The sequence below is a fragment of the Lissotriton helveticus genome, chromosome 3_1 (genome assembly GCF_964261635.1).
Source record: "Lissotriton helveticus chromosome 3_1, aLisHel1.1, whole genome shotgun sequence".
Taxonomy (NCBI): domain Eukaryota; kingdom Metazoa; phylum Chordata; class Amphibia; order Caudata; family Salamandridae; genus Lissotriton; species Lissotriton helveticus.
The window spans coordinates 665,098,531-665,116,143 of NC_136061.1; the positions used below are offsets into that span (position 1 = coordinate 665,098,531).

At 49.2% G+C, this 17,613-nt stretch overlaps 1 protein-coding gene across 3 annotated transcripts in view; it reads left to right on the top strand.

Annotated features, from left to right (window-relative positions):
- Nucleotides 1–17,613, top strand: part of NDUFS5 (NADH:ubiquinone oxidoreductase subunit S5) — a 103,687-nt gene that overhangs the window by 33,679 nt on the left and 52,395 nt on the right. For all 3 annotated transcript variants that reach the window (XM_078680762.1, XM_078680760.1, XM_078680759.1), the window contains exon 2: nt 10,143–10,360. In XM_078680762.1, the coding sequence (XP_078536888.1) occupies nt 10,145–10,360 (216 nt within the window). In that variant the 5' untranslated portion in view covers nt 10,143–10,144. The remainder of the gene's footprint in view (nt 1–10,142; nt 10,361–17,613) is intronic.

Here is a 17,613-nt window from a genome sequence, read left to right on the forward strand (position 1 = left end):
GCATTGTTCATTTATTTTTGGGTAGTTCTTTTTCTGTTTATTATGTATACAAGACACAACAAGTAACAATCTTACCAAAGTGCATAGCGTTTATCATTATATCACAACGTGTATAATGTGATGCAGTCCATTGGAAGCCTTTACATGTAGTGTAGGCTCATAAATTGTGTCCTTTAATATTCTTTTGAGGTATTTCAGGAAAACTATAAATTAATGGCCAAACTAATTTACAGACCCAAGTCTTGTAAAGATAAAAAATAATCGTTATTGTATTGTAATTGGATTTAGATAGCTCTTGCTACCCATGTCGAGGCGTCAAAGCGCTTTAAGGCGACTAGCATGCTACTCCTGAACCCAAAGTTGGTGGTTAGTCCAGTGTTTATTGTGATTTAGTAATGTGCTCTCAAGAAACAGTGCATACATTTACTCCAGTTACTTTGTAACATATTAATATCGGGTAGGGGTGATCATTAGTGGGGGCTATGTGGCTTCAGGTGAACCGTTGGTGGGATAGATTGGCTGAGAATAGTTAATGTTCGATTACAGGGATAGGGATTTAAAGAGGAGAGGTTATGATCTATGAAATGAGGTGTCAGTCAATTGCAGAATTACAATAAGGAGGATTGAGGCAGGCAGGCATGAGAATGAGAGGAGGCTATACGCATAAGTATAAGTTGTGCATTGGATGGAAGGTAAGAAGGGGGTCACTCTGAAGAAAGAAAGGAGAGGAATCAAGCGAGAGTAAATCAATGTAATTTTTTCATGCAGTATTTAGGAGTATAGTGGGAGAAGGCTTTCTGAGTTAGCAAGTTGTCAGCTAATGTAAACTGTAGTGAGTAACTTTATTCATAGTGTTCCATATCCAGGGCAGACAGCTTAAACATGTCATTTCAATCTTAAACATCATTTAAACATTTAGAGCCATAGATGCTGATTTAAAGTGCTCCAGTGCCACTGAACAAATTTGCGTTCTATAAAACTGTACACATAAAATCAGTGCGCCATGTAATTCCTCTTTCATTCATGCTTAGAGAGCGTGGGACTTTAAGGTCAGAGCTGCCGAATCCGGAGCTGGGGAACAAGGGTTAAGGCTGGGCGTCGGCCCAACATCCTACAACTCCAGGCAAAGCACTCCATCTCCCGATTCCTACAAAAACTGATGTGTTCTTGTGCAATGTAACCGGTGCTCATGCAAAGTGCTCCAACACCCTCGGGTCGAATCCTCGCTATACAAAAGTATATTTATTTTTTTAAACCCTTGTGTGCGGTGTTGGAATGGGTGTGTGTGCATAGACTTACCTTTCACATATAAGAGGGCTGATATGAAAGACAAAGGGAAGCTAAACTGGTTATGCAGATGTGGGGCAAGAGACTTGCTGTTGGGGGCTACTGCAAGGGTTGTCCTGAAGAGTGGGGGGGTGAGATGGCACCTGAGTCGATTAGCCCCTTCCTCCCTCTGGCCTGATCCTGGATGAAATCCCCTTCCTAGGTGTGGAGGAGCCCTGACACCCATTGTAAAAAAAAAAAAACAAGGAACTAAGTGGGAACAGGAAGAGTGGGCGGCACCTCCGCGAAATTGAGCACATTCATAGCCTCTAGAGTCATGTGGGTTCTTTACTTCTTGCCAAATGGATCTGGACCCCTCAGGCCTTGATCTAAGGCCTCACCTCCCTGCACTAGGCCTATGCCGCCCCCTCTATCTCCTGTCTTAACATCGAGGGATGGGGGTGTATTCCACAAATGACCAGACACATGTCCTTTGTGTGCAAGCAAAAGGGTGCAGACTGGATTTGAGAGTAAATGTTATTCACATCCTACACCGTTCCTGCCACGCACTGCACAGATAAATAAATCAAACATTTTAAACGCACTTGCCTCTCTCTTTATGCCTGGGCATCTTTTTCTCGGTGTGCAAAATGAGCGGAAACTGGTGTATTTTGGAACCGAAAAAAATACTAAACTGCTTCCAATTGGTTTTTTTTTTTCGAAACGAATCGGGATTTAAACACTTGCCTTTCAGATTTCAAAATTACTACTACCAGTATTTATATTAGCTATAAATAGCTAACTCTGTAGATACATATGTAAGTAAGCACATGCACAGAAAAGGCGTGTATATATATATATATATATATAATCGCGTGCACAGCGCATATTTGCTACATACCTTCGCTATTTAAAAATTAGCAGTAGACACGTGTGACAATGATTTCCTATCACACCCACTTCGAAAACCTTTGAACCTATGCGGCTCTGTCCTTCACTGCATACATATATCCCATCAGGAGATGGAATCAGAATTTTCACCCATATTCCAGTTTAATCTACCTGCTTTTAGACAAAAAATTGGACTTGCGAAACCTCTGTGGCCCATTTTTTCATGAACAGACAAGGCCGTTATAAATGGGTTTTTGTGGGGTGCATTCCTAAGACTTATACTTCGGAGTGATCTACAGGAAAAGATTGGAGTCTTTACAGTCCATGATACCTGTGTTATACCTAACCCCTCACCCACAGGAGATGTGTGCCACATATACAGTTATTAGGAGCATTAGACATGCATTGTATCAGAACTCCCCAATTTCCCAAGTCCATGTGAGAGTAGCTCATTAAGTGCAGGCCTTTTCTTTGCACTTGGGGGACTATAGTCTAGATTCCATAATGTGAGAATCAGAACTACAGTGAACAGAAGCCCAAGGAAAGTATTCCATTCCTCCCACCAGCAGGGTACTGCCCCTAATATAATTGGCAAGGGACACATATATAACAGGCTTACTTCGAAAAAAATAAGATAGATTAACTCACAGGGGTTGGGGGTAGGGTACACAAACATTTTTCCACGTCTGTGAAGTTTTTAGACATTGCCGATTTTTTAACTGAAAAAAGTTTGTTAGGCTTTCAGGGTTACCATCACTCGAGTCTCCTCAGAATAGCTAGATACTTTTCTACTATTCAAAGTCAGCCAAGCTGCAAAAAAGATGCATATTTTTCCTCTGCAAAGTGGGTCAATGAACAATTGCACATCACAGGAGAACCCCGTTTCCTGCAAAGTGCACCTCACCCAGAACCATTTTGTTCGAGTTAAATAAGCACAGATAAAAACAATTTAGTGAAAATGTCACTAACAAACGTGATGGTGCAAGACTTGCTAGATATTAGCAATGTTGCCAAAAGAATACAACATTGGAACAGCCCTGGCTACAAGCAGCACCACAGGGACAGGTGACATTAAATGATGCCGCTGCACTGTGCAACTCCCACTGTCAACATGCAGCAACTCTACACAACTTATCACACACAATGGCGAGTTAAGACATGGCCTCCATTTACAGCACATCTCCAGTGAATGTTCGAGCTTCTCTGGTGTGCAGTCATTACATATTACCAAAACAATAGTTTACAGCGGGCCTAGCGCCCAGAAGAACAATTAGCCGGAACCAGAACAATAACATCAAGGCGCAGCAGATACAAGCCCTTGCACATCATCAAGAAACAATGGTGGGAATGGGGGGGGAGTGGCAGAATAATGAGAACCCCAAAAACACAGATCACATCCGCCTGCCAGGCCCCAGAGGCTCTGAAACGCCTGCCTCGTGCATTAATACAATGAAGGTGTGAAGAAGGGAGAGACGTTACTCAATCCTGAGCACAACAAACGTGTGACCCTTAACTGCAGATTGTCATCCTGAGATTAAAGGCACAGGCAGAAGGCGCAGATGGGCAAACTTGACATAAGAAGTAATAGCCTTTTAACCTGAAAAACTTCAAGCCACAAGCACTAAAATTGTATATGCTCAAGGCAGTGCCACTGCCAAAGACAGACATTTCAAAAACGATGTGTTCAACCATAGACATACTTTTTGACCTGCTTGCCAGTCATGGCTGTGATGAAAACGACCTGCTCAGGTTTGTGGCTCCCACTCACCATCTATGTTTACTAAGTAAAAACAAATCAGGTTGTAATACCTCCGGTATAGTGTTTTCGTGTTACGAACCTTTCACTTTGGGGACACCGGTAAGATTCGCCCAGTCCCCTGTGATCTCCTGCAAAGGTGCTTTGGTTCCACAGGTTTTGAAGGCAATGAGATCTTACAAAGTCTAGAAGTCATGTGACTCGGACAGTGTGGCTAGTAGGGACGGGGAGAACGAAGCACAGGTCCCCAGTGGCCACTACTCCAGTCTCTTCCAATGCACTCAAAGAAACTGAACCCAAAGCCCCATCAACAACTGGGCAAAGCAAAGAATTCACAGGTAGAGCCGAGTGGCGAGCCGAGCCCGAGGGAGAAGGGTTATGTCAACACTGCAGAGTACTTTAGAAATAGCATCTACTGGATATTATATACAGTAAAACAGGCATCTTTAAGGGGAAACTTGTTATTACAGAACATCTGTATGTTTTAATTGTAGTCCGATAATGGAGCAACGCCTATTACGCACGGGTATTTAGCATGTTGAGCTGTGTATACTCTTATCTACTCAACTCAAATCAAAACTAGACGTCCCCAGAATGCAAACTGCTGCGAGGTAAACCCAACACTGGCTTAAGTTGCCCGATGTGACTCGGGGCCCCTTAACAGCAGTATTGGAGCACCGGATATTTACTTTACAACCAGCAGGCACTGAGGTATTGCAAAGGATATAAGACTCAAAATCCCACTGCCACCTCTTTCAAAATGAAGTCAGACGCTTATCCGGACAGACACCTTCTGCTCTTCCCCAGTCCCCGAGCCAAGATACCGACGAAACGGAGCAATGCCTCAGCTTGACAGCATCCTTCCTCTGCTCCACCTAGGTATATTTGGGGGTTTAAACGCTCACTTCTTTGACAATTCTATGTAAAGAAAAACCCGAAACTCGTTATCCTATGTAAAATAATTTTTATAACCGGCTGCACTATTTCAGTAAAACAACATTATTTTGTCAGATGGTCTTTTACATTATTTTGTCAGACGGTCTTTTCGCCATTTCCATGTTGAGCCTATCAACACGACCCTGTGTGAAAAGGTCTTCTGGCCGCGCTCCCGTTTTCACTGCACCCTTCCTGCATGGAACCCTTTATTGACGTCGGAAAGGCTGAGCTGACTTTGCTGCTCTCCGTGCGCGTGACTTGCATGCAGCAGCGAATGCGAACAAGGCGCTCTTAACACCCTCGCGCCAGCTGTGAGCTCCGTGCTTCGGTCAGAAGCGAGCTAGACCTTAAAGCTCACGCATATCTCTGCTGAAACACACCCCCGGGTTATAAACGGTGGCAAAAAAGACGGAGGTCCTTTTGGTCTGTCGCTTCCCTACTTCAAGCCTCTGGACTAATGTGGCAACGGAGGTCTATGTTATATGGCCAGGTTAACTAAATTATGCAGCAAGGTAACAGCCTGCTCATCAAGCGACTAAAGGTGCACCGTAGGAACATTATGTAGCTATTACAAAACTCTGAGAACAGGGCTCGAGTCGAGGGTATAAGCGGGTGGATGCCATCTATCCACTATTTCCAAGGGATAAACGCTGCCTACCCTTCTTCAAAGCTGCCCGCTTTTAGTGGACTGCCACTTCACTATACTGAACTGGTCCCACTGTCATTTTCTGACACCGGGACACTTTCTGCAGCGCCTGCACTTGGCCTTTTTTGTCCCGAGCAGCAATTTGCAGACGGGTAAGGGGCTTATCAGAAGCAAGCTAGGCCCATCACAAAGGCCGAAGTTAACCCCTTGCGTGCTTCCCGTCGGCACTAGGGTGACCAACTGGCATTGGTGCAAATTCAGGACACAAATTCAGGACAGGAGGTCAAAATTCAGGACAAAACTTCAGGACAATAGGTACGTTTTACAGACACCTCAGAGGTCGCGCAATAGTATATAAGTAAGCCCAGCCATTTCCAAACATATTCAACCATTTGCAAACCTATCCATCATGTATCCTTCCATCTATCATTTCACTCATCCATCCCTTCACTCATGCATCCATTATCCATCCATCCACCCTATCCATCTGTACACTTATCCATCCACTCTTCATCCCATCCATCCATTCACTCATCCATCCAGCCATTTACCCTTTCACCAATCCAGCCATCCTTTCACTTACTAATCCTTCCACCCATCCACTCTTTTAGTCATCCATCCATCCTCCCTTTCTCTCTCCATCGACCTTTTTACTTAGCCAACCTTCCTTCAATCCATCTACTCATCCACTCATAAATCCATCCATTGACCCTATCACTCATCCATCTATCATTTCACTGCTTCACACATCTATTCATCCTTTTGTCCATCTACCCTCCCTTTCACTCACTCATCCATCCTTACATCCACCCTTTCACTCATACGTCCTTTCATTCACCCTTGCACTTATCAATCCATCAATCCATCCATCATTTCACCCACCCACCCATCATCCACCCAACCACCCACCCACCACCCACCCACCATCCACCCACCACCCACCCACCATCCACCCAACCATCCACCCACCCACCATCCACCCACCCATCCACTCATCCACCCTTTCACCCACCCACCATCCACCCACCCATCCACTCATCCACCCTTTCACCCACCCACCATCCACCCACCCATCCACTCACTCATCCATCCATCCATACTTTCACCCACCCACTCCTCATCCATCCATCCATCCTTTCACCCACCCACTCTCCATCCATCCATCCTTTCACCCACCCACTCATCATCCATCCATCCATCATTCCCCTCATCATCCATCCTTCCCCTCATCATCCATCCATCCTTCCCCTCATCATCCATCCATCCTTCCCCTCATCATCCATCCAACCATCCTTCCACCCACTCATCATCCATCTATCCATCCATACTTCCCCTCATCCATCCATCCTTCCCCTCATCCATCCTTCCTTTCATCCATCATCCATCCTTCCCCTCATCCATCCTTCCTTTCATCCATCCTTTCATCCTTTCATCCATCCTTCCACTCATCCATCCATTCTTCCCATCTATTTATCCTTCCCCTCATCCATCCATCCTTCCACTCATCCATCCATCCTTTCACCCACCCACTCTCCATCCATCCTTTCACCCACCCACCCACTCTCCATCCATCCATCCTTTCACCCACCCACTCATCCATCCATCCTTCCCCTCATCATCCATCCTTCCCCTCATCATCCATCCTTCCCCTCATCCATCCATCCTTCCCCTTATCATCCATCCATCCATCCTTCCTTCCCCTCATCCATCCTTCCTTCCCCTCATCCATCCATCCTTCCCCTCATCCATCCATCCTTCCCCTCATCCATCCATCCTTCCCCTCATCCATCCATCCTTCCCCTCATCCATCCATCCTTCCCCTCATCCATCCATCCTTCCCCTCATCCATCCATTCTTCCCATCTATTTATCCTTGCCCTCATCCATCCATCCTTCCACTCATCCATCCATCCTTTCACCCACCCACTCTCCATCCATCCTTTCACCCACCCACCCACTCTCCATCCATCCATCCTTTCACCCACCCACTCATCCATCCATCCTTCCCCTCATCATCCATCCTTCCCCTCATCATCCATCCTTCCCCTCATCCATCCATCCTTCCCCTTATCATCCATCCATCCATCCTTCCTTCCCCTCATCCATCCTTCCTTCCCCTCATCCATCCATCCTTCCCCTCATCCATCCATCCTTCCCCTCCATCCATCCATCCTTCCCCTCCATCCATCCCTCATCCATCCTTCCTTCCCCTCATCCATCCATCCTTCCTTCCCCTCATCCATCCATCCTTCCTTCCCCTCATCCATCCATCCTTCCCCTCATCCATCCATCCTTCCCCTCATCCATCCTTCCTTTCATCCACCATTCCCCTCATCCATCCATCCTTCCCATCCATTTATCCTTCCCCTCATCCATCCATCCTTCCCCTCCATGCATCCATCTATCCTTCCCCTCATCCATCTTTCCCCTCATCCATCATCCAGCTACCCTTCCACCCATACATCCAGCTATTTACATTTTCTCTCATCCATCCTTCCCCTCATTCATCAATCCATCCATCCTCTCTCATTATCTATTTATTCACTCTTTCATTCATCCATTTACCCTTTCACTAATTCATCCAGCCATCCACCCATCCCTTCACTTACTTACTCGCCCACCTTTCCATATTAATTTTGAGCTGAGCCCTTTTGAGAAGAGGCTCATCAAGAACTTCACGACTGGGACAGAAGCCACCCAGGGCAGAGACATGATCCACCACAGGGGGGACAAGAGCCATCACAGGAGGGGGAACAGGATCCACCAGGGTGGGCACAGGGGTGGGCATGCAGTATTCTAGTATCTTCTTGGGCTCCTCGCCCCCTCCTGCACAGGAGGCTATCTGTCCAAAATGCCATCCCCCACTGTGATGTACAGTACTTACAGGAGATACTCTAAGAGAACTGATTGAACTGATTGTCCTCCATACTTTGTTAATCAGTGTGGGTACGATTGTGCCTTTTCTTTATTGTATTACATTATAGACTGCATGTTCAAAGAACGGCGGTTTGCTTACAATTTAGTGACAGTAATTAAGCTCTGTGAAGAGAACCACGTGCTGCCTCCGTGTAATCTGGCTGAGCGGAGTCTAGGATGTTTGGGGCCCTGGGTAGAAATGGAATGTGTAAGGCCCCCTCTAAATTGCAGAGACATGACGCATTCAGGGCTGTTTGCATCTGAATGGATGCTCCTGCTGCTGAAGTTGCAGCCCCTCCTTTCAGTCACCTTCGAGCACCTCTTAACAGCTCATCAAGGGCTGGAGGTGTGAGGGGTGCCATCCCGCTGTGCCTTTCCAATGCTGCTGGGTATCTGAGCCTTGCTACTGCATGGGAGTCAAGAAGGGAGGTGGGGGCAAGCTGTGCCGGCTTTAGGGTGGGGCGACCAGGGCCCGGCTAAAATGACGGACAAATGGTGTCCGTTGAAGAATCCTTCACGGACAACGGACAGACGGCCGAAATTACGGACTGTCCGTGAAATTTACGGACGGTTGGTCACCCTAGTCGGCACTACCTTCCTAGTGCTGCCGTAGCCAACGGCCAACGGAGCCCCGCCCACCCTTTAGAACGCCCGCGGCGGAAAAACCACCGCGGTTAAGGCGTTAATGGGCTGCTAGGCCTCTTGTTAGGTCGAGCCTGGGCCGGGCATGCACTGCTCTGCGAGCCATGCTGTATTGGAGTATGTACGGGAAGCCCTGCCCACTCGCTGCCCATATTTGTCATTGGTTTGTTTCATTATCCTTTCTAAATGCTGGCCTCTGATTCATTGTTAGGATTGTTAGTCCCTCCTTAGTACCACCTTGTCTTCATTTGTAACCTCCCAAGAGGACTAGACCTTTTCCTTCGGTTGTTACATGGGTACGCCTTCTTTAGTCTGTAAGCACAATTTTCTTTATTGAATTTCCCTTACTGCTGGAGATGTTTTATAAGACATTGCAACCAATTAAGCAGAACATATTTACTGCCACATTTCCCCTTGTTGCCAATTCCTTTGTTGCCGGGTTTAATAAAAAGAAATGTATTAGTCGAGGTCCAGATTTTGCTTCTGGGTTGCATCAATATTTTGGCATGTAATCATGATAGACCTGCTAAACATATGTGAGATTTTAAGATCTAATGTCACTTCCTGTGAGGTCATGGCTTGTGATGCCTCTTCCTGTGGTGTCACGTGCGATCTCACAGGCTGTGATGTGACTTCCTGTGGTGTCACACACAGTGATGTCACCTCCTGTGATATCACTTGTGGTGATGTCACACCCATTTTGCCTAATTTGGTGAGTCTCCTTCCCCACCCCCGGTCTTTTTTAGGACTTGAGTCCTGCTGACAACCATATCAGTCAGTACGAAATAAATCCCTATTTTTAATACAAACAATTTCTGAAGAAGAAAAACTAGTTACTTCCAGGATGTTATTCACCAACAGTTAATTGTTTTTTCATGTGTTAATACACAAGGTCATCATTGTATGACCTGTTCTGCCATGATAAAATAGTAAGTGTAAAACGTGTGCAGTGTTGCACTCAGAAAAGCGCAACCCTACATGCACAACTTCTTGTCCCAAAGTGCATCTCAGTGAGTCTCTGAAACCCGTCTATGTTTCAAAGCCACGCTTGTTCCTGTGTCTGACGAACCCTTTATCCTTCTTTCCTCAGCCATGCCTTTCCTGGACCTCCAAAGTAAGCTGGGAATCGACATAGACAAGTGGCTCCTCCTGCAGAGCTCGCAGCAGCCCTACAAACGGCCGGCCTTATGCCATGCCTTCGAGAAGGAGTGGGTGGAGTGTGCACACGGCATCGGACAGACCCGCGCCCTGAAGGAGTGTGCCCTGGAGCTAGAGGACTTCAAGGAATGTATAAACCGCACCAAAACGGTAAGGGCCGAGTACCAGGGCTATGGGGAAGGATTTTACTCTATGCAGAAAAGAAAGTAGTTATTGCAATCCTGAAAAAAGTATTTTATAAAGCTGTGTGTATGAATATAAATATGAGCAGCTAAATAATTGATATGTTCTATTTAAGTAATGTAAATGACGGTGCATTTCTCTGTAAGTTTGGAAGCTCACTCAAAGGAGATCTGCTCCAGATTTTTTCTAACCCTTCTAGAAAGTCTTCAGCTACGCCTAAAGACCATCATAAGTTGATGACGAGTAACTGATGTTCTGGTAAAATGCGTGTACGTGCCTATATGAATGGCACTCTTCAATATAGCTTACATTTTTAGTTGAATAAACCTCCGAATTATAGGTTGTTATACACTGCTCTGAAGGTGTTAGTCTGTGGAAGTATCTTCCTAGCATAATTGCAGGTGTGGTCCTCATGTTTGGCCACAGGCTAATTTATTTTGGGTATCGTAAGGGGAAGACTTTGCCCTGGCGTTAGAGCATTGCACTTAGAGTGCCAGGTATATACCAGGAGAGCCAAGGCTTGCTACAGCTGTTCTAGAGATCATTTTACAGAGCTGGCAATCAAGAAAGTGACCTAGCCCGTGTATATTAAGGAGATCCAAAATATGTTACGTTGCTTATAAGTAATACATTAGGAGATGATAACACTTCGAGAGGGAGTACGCAGGAGGTTTGTTAGGACTCACCAAGGGGATCTGCGGGTTGCCATTTTACACTTTCTGTGGAACGCGTTGTGGCTGGGTCAGAAGGATCGCGATATGCCTTCACCATCTAGGCATGGTGCGCATCCTGCTACGTCTTTGGGGAGACCGCTCCACGGAGCCTGCTTGGCTGTTGTCAGGCGGACCATGGGCCAGTGCAGCAAGGAGGAGGGGACTGCGTTGCATTCACGCTGCGGAGGCAGTTTACGCAGCAGTTGATGTGAGGTTGTGGCTGGTGCAGCATGGAGGTCTACTTGTTCCGCCTGACGTTGGAGGAGCACCACTGCCACAGCTCCGCAGTGAGTCATGCCTGTGGTTTTGCCTTTGGACTTGTTTGTGTGCTTACCCAACTGTGGGGTGCTGTGGGGGTTTGGGTTCTCTGCCTCACATTACAAATACAGAAAACTGATGTAGAATCCAATCTAGGATCTTTTCATGCTGATTTTCCAGGCCACATTTTAGGCTCGAAATTCAAACTGGAAGTAGTTTATTATCTGTTAGCCTATTAGCCAACACACATTGTCATTGGCTAGTACGTCCTCAGTTTTCATTTTTCCCTTTTGACTGAAGAACAAAATCCACTGTAATAATACACTAGGCTTGCACAAAGGCACAACTGCTGATGTGCTTGTGCTAGCTGAAAGCCTAATCATAACAGAATTACAGCTAATCCTTCCCTTCCTAACATCGGGCCACTAAGCACTGTTGTACCAATTTGTGTGTCAGAAGGCCCTTGAAATCATTGTTGTGACACCACATTAAATAATGTTGTTGAAGCGTCTCAGTTTGTATATGTAAGTGTTGGCCCTAAAACTATTAACATTCATGTTGCCTTCCATCAGCCTGCCCTAACAAAACTTTCTGGTGCCCAGACACTGCATGGTAATCTCTTTGTAGCATCCCTTGCACGAATAGCTGCTGGATCTTATAACGCCAGCCAAACTCGGGAAAGAAGAAGAACAGTATCCCTTTAACGCTATCATTCACCATTGTGTAATTCTTGGAAAGTCTTACCATTGACGGCCTGTGGACCACATCTTAAGTTAAAAACAAAATCAAATCTGAATAGAAAAGAATCTACGGTGCTTGCTTTTATTCTTAGTTCTACTGCAGTTTTCTAAGTGGAAAAAGCGACTCCCTTCTGGCCATGCCTTCATAAACTTAATACTTCTTAAATAAGGAAAAGTTCATGATTAAAGAAATTGTTTAATAATGTATATGCAAGTATGTTGCCTATTCGGGCGTGGCCAGCGGCATGGCAGCTTAGACGTATCTAGCCGGAGCTCCTGCCGAGCAGCATCTTAATCCGACGTATAACTTTCCCCCGCGGAACACCGACGACAGCCAGCGGCAGCCCAGACACCACAGACACTGGTGGACGTGTGGAAGTGGCGGAAAAGTGACAGGGTCCGCGGCAAAACGAAGGTCCGTGACCGCCCCGATGAGCTCCTGAGCGGACAAGATGGCGGCCGCGAAGCCCGAGAGACCCCGGCGAGCCTAGGAGGCATCTGTAGCCCACCTGGAACTACGGAGGCGAGAGACGGCATCACATCGAGAGACCAGCCTCGGTGAGTCCGCCTTGGACAAGGAGAGAGGCTCTGAGGCGACACGGGACGCTGCGGTCTACCGGCCGCCTTTACCAAGATGTCGGCCGGCGACTTCCGCGGCGGCCACTGAGAGACAGCAGCCCCACGTAGCAGTCCCGAGGTCTAGGTGAGGCGGGGGCCCCTGGCGGAAGAACCGAGGCGGCAGAGGAGCGGCCAAGCGAGGTAGCGGAAGCTGGCCGTGACAAGGGGCCGCGGGGCGCACACGGACTGTGAGAGACCGCAGCTACATGGCGCAGGCAGACGGGAGGTGAGCAGGGGAGCATACGAAAGCTGCGGGGGCCAGCTAGTGAATGCCCGGTGTCGGCCCATCTGAGTGGCGGGCTCCCGACCCCTATACCCTCGCTGAGACGCATGGAGAGTGCCGTCACCGACCTGGCTCGTCTGGAGAGGTAACGGGCACCTGCATTTTTACAGGCTTGGACCAGACACCTGGGGCGAGGGGTGCATGATATATCCGCACCCACACCATACAGGGCTCATACAGGGCTCCCCACCTCCTGCACATGCGGAGTCCCTCAGGGAGGGAAACAGAGAGCGCAGAGGAGACATCCAGCTGCGGAGCCGAGGCCAGAAGATACCGAGGAGAAGATACCTGCTGGGCGTGGATACAGGCGGTGTAACAAAGCGGAGAGCCACTGCTTCCTGCGTGGCCTGGCACATTCCCACGCGGCGACGGGGGTCGGTGGCGGGCGCCGAGCGCCAGAAGATTGTACCCGAGGAACGAGAAGCCATGCGGAAGGGAGATCCAGCAACGAGGACTAAGAAACAAGGCCCCATGGATAATTATGCAGCGCCTTGGCCGGCAGCGGAACAGCAGTCCGGGCCACACGGATCGCGGTCCGATACGGCGATGTTGATGGAGGCCATCCAGGCCTCTAGGACTGACATACAGGCGTCCCGCTCGGCCCTGGAGGTCAAGATTGGAGAGGTGGGCTCTGAGGTGACGCTGCTGAGGCAAGACTTCCGGAACCTAACAAAGGGTGGCGGCGACGGAAACTGGAATAAGTGATCACGAGGTAGCCATAACAGCGCTGAAGAAAGAAATGGCTGAGCTGCAGGCCTCACACCGTCAGCTACTGTGGAAGGTGGACGACGCGGAAAACAGATCCAGACGCAATAATCTACGCTTTGTGGTCTTTAGGGAAGGAAGCGAGGGGAAGGACATGTCCTCCTTCCTACACAACTGGTTGACAGCTACATTCCCAACGGCGCAGTTTTCCGCATGCTTCGTCATTGAGAGGGCGCATAGGGCCCTTCTGGCCAAACCACCGGAAGGGGCACGACCAAGGCCAGTTATAGCACGCTTCCTGAACTATGCTGATAGAGATTTAATCCTACGAGAATCCAGGAAGCAGGGAGAGATTCGGTGGGAAAACACAACCATAATGATTTTCCCGGACTACAGCCAGGAGGTCTCGAAACAGCGTCGCTCCTTCGACTCAGTGAAGGCAAAGCTGAGGTCTTTGAACATTTCCTACATGCTTCTCTTCCCTGCAAAGCTTAAAGTGCTTTTTAAAGACAAGTCCTTCTTCTTTGCAGGGGGCGCTAGAGGGCGCACTAGCTGTATGGCCGCACCTTCGTGAGGCTCCAGCAGCCTGGCATATTAATCCGGAATTAATCCTACTTTCACTGCACGCACCCGCCCGAAAATCCCCACGGAGGGGCAGCTGGCATCACTCCACGATCGGTGGGACTTTGGAGGCTCTACACCCTTGGACGCCGTAGTTACGGCTGACGGAACCCCCCGGCTGACGGGAACCTGCCTGCTGCGGTGTCGGACCTCGGCTCCCAGATCTACGCGAGCCCCCGGCTCACCACGAGGCGGGAGGGCCCAGCGACCTTGGCGAGTGGCCTGCCTGGGCTTCCAGAGTGATCGGCGGCGGAGTTTGGAGGCAGAAGACATCACGGTGAGCTGTATCTGCGGAGCGGTGGCAGAGGGGGTGTGGCGCTCCCGCCGAATTTACTGGGCTGGGGCTCCCCTTTGCTGGCGGCAACAAGTGTATATTTGGAGCATTTGGCTTTGCCGGTTGTTACCGGCAGGGCGCCCGTGACCCATACCAGCCCGCCCAGACCCTGACAGTATGCGTACTTGCTGCCCGCCCTCTGCCACTTAGCCTACACGCTACCAGCATTTCAGTTTTGTGGCTCATCGGTGCTCCCTCGAGGGCCTTAATATTTGCTGGGTGAGTCCTGCACCTTGCCATCTCTCTCTGCACTTCTCCTCGCGCCACACCATCATTGGGAAGACTGTCCTTGGGGCGCCACTATTGCCGGGTGCTGGGGGTGGAACAGGAGAGTCTTGGACTACGCTGTACTGCCTGTAGTGGAGCTGATACCTATTCACTGGTTCTTGCTCTGCAGCTGTACGGAGAACGCCTGGACGCGAGGGGACTCCTTATATTACTGAGCCGGAATGGGGATGCTCCCACCCCTTTGAAAACACTGCGGTTTGGCCGAGATTCCTGCACTTTCTCCTGCGAGACATCGGCACTGCACTCTTTCACGCTGAAGCTACCCCCGCCAGCACTTGCTCAGCTACCCCCAATCCCTGGCACACGAGCGGCAAGATCGGCGCTGCTACACCGCACTGCGTGGTGTGTGGCCACTATATTCTTCACTAGCCCTTTCAAGACGGCGGTGCAAACGGCGCAGGGGCGCAGGAAGTCCATCTATAGATTTGCAGATATGGGGAAGCCAGACAGTCGACAGCCCAAACTGCAGTTTGAAACTGCGCCGCAGAAAAAGGGGACGCGTCACACAGGAGAAGCGGTGCCACCCCGAAGCCCGGTTGCGGAGGCCTCCACGTCGACCCAGCTGACCCCGGAAATGGCCACCATCCTGCAAGAAATGCGACAGGGCTTTGCGACGGTGGTCGACAAGGTAGACCGACTCACGTCCAGGATGGACAGCATTGCCCATAAGATGGATGTCCACGAAGAACGCATATCTGAGGCGGAACGCAGAATATCGGTGAATGATGACACGACCGCAGCACATGACTCCCGCCTTGCCAGAATGGACAATGTCCTGAGGGTAATTGCTGCCAAGAACGAGGAGTTGGAAGCCAGGAGCCGGCGGAACAACGTGCGCATCACGGGCATTCCGGAATCAACCAACACGGGGCAGATGGAACTATACATCGAGAAACTGCTTACAGCAACAGTTGGGGCGGAAGCTCTTTCGCCTCACTTTATTGTGGAACGCGCGCATCGCTCCCTTGGGCCTCAACCACAACCAGGGACCCCACCGCGACCCATTATTGCTCGCCTGCTCAATTACCGGGATCGTGATGCGGCGCTCAAAGCAGCTAGAGCGAACCAGAACCTGACGTATGATGGAGTGCCATTCTCGATATACCCTGATTTTACCCCGGTGGTACAAGAACAACGACGGAAATTTCTTGCTGTTAAACGGAAGCTCCGTGACTTGAACATTGACTATGCTCTCCTGTACCCGGCCAAGTTGCGAGTCACTCACCAGGGTACACAGCATTTTTTTCTCAATCCACAACAGGTCGAAGACTACCTTAAAACCCTGCCCAAACGACCCAAGAGGACTGCGGAAACAGAAGACTTCAATGCATCTGGATCAGAATAAGTGGCGGCTGGCTCTCTTCGGTGTATCCTCCTTATATTGACTGGTAAATCCTCACTCACCTCGAGGATAGGTGGAACTCGCCCTGCCGGGAACTGACTGCTGCTGCCCCTGGGGTGCCATGGACGGGTGTTGGACTGCAGGTGGTAATGTATGCCAGGCCCCACCCCCTTCATCCCTCTTCGCTCCGAGGGTGACCCTAGAGTGGACATGCATGGAGTGGGATGGCTGGGGGTGGTGGAACGTGCACCTCTGATGGCCCCGACTGGGTGTTCCCCAATGACATTCACATGGTTGCTTGTTTGTTGGTTGCTCTTTAGCACTGTTTTGGGGTATGGGTGGGGGGTGGGAACGGGATGCTGGCTAGTTGGGGTGGCTTCAGTGGGTGGGGGGTGGAGGATTGATAACTGGGTAGAGCGGGCTAACGCGGGAAGATGTGGACACTACTTTGCAAGCTCTGAGATGCTTTATTCTGTACAGATACACATTGGGAAATGTCTGCTCTTTTTCCGGCCTGGTCAGGTTGCTGGGGTTGTTGGGGTGGCTTCAGTGGGTGGGGGGTGGTGGACTGACAACTGGGTGGAACGAGCTAATGCGGAGGGATGTGGACCCTTCTTTGAATGCTCTGGGATGCTTTGTTATGTACTGTTACACATAGAGAATTGCCTGCTCTTTTTCCAGCATGGTTCGGTTGCTGGAGTTGTCGGGGGGGGGGTGGGGGGGAGGGGATTACTGGGGACTCTGTTGGGATTCTAGTTTTGACATGTGCATGTTGTATACTAAGCTCAAGTATTTGCTCTATGGAAGACTCCTTAATTATGGCCTGGGGGTGCGGGGGCCGGATGGGTGTACTGCACGTTACTCATGGCGGGGACATGGCGGAGGGGTTCAGGTCGTTTCCTTTCTATTCCAATTTTTGTTTCCACTTGAGGGTGATGGGCTGGTCCGACTGGATGATGCTTTGATTGTTGCTGAGGATGGATTGGTGGCCATCCAAACTTTACTTCTGCAGTTATTGTATTACACGATTACATGGATGACACACGCTTGACTGTGATTACTTGGAATGTGAGAGGGCTGGGGGATCATAGGAAGAGGAGACAAATATTGAGTTACCTCGATCGTCATAGTGTTCACATTGCTTTCCTACAGGAAACGCACTCTGCGCCCCACAAGTCACAGACCTTTGGGAGTAGGTGGGCTTCTCACTTGATCTTTGCTAACTACTCATCGTATGCACGAGGTACAGTCATTCTAGTTAAGAGATCCACACCCTTTCAGCCTGCTGGCTCCAAGGTGGATCACCAGGGACGGTATT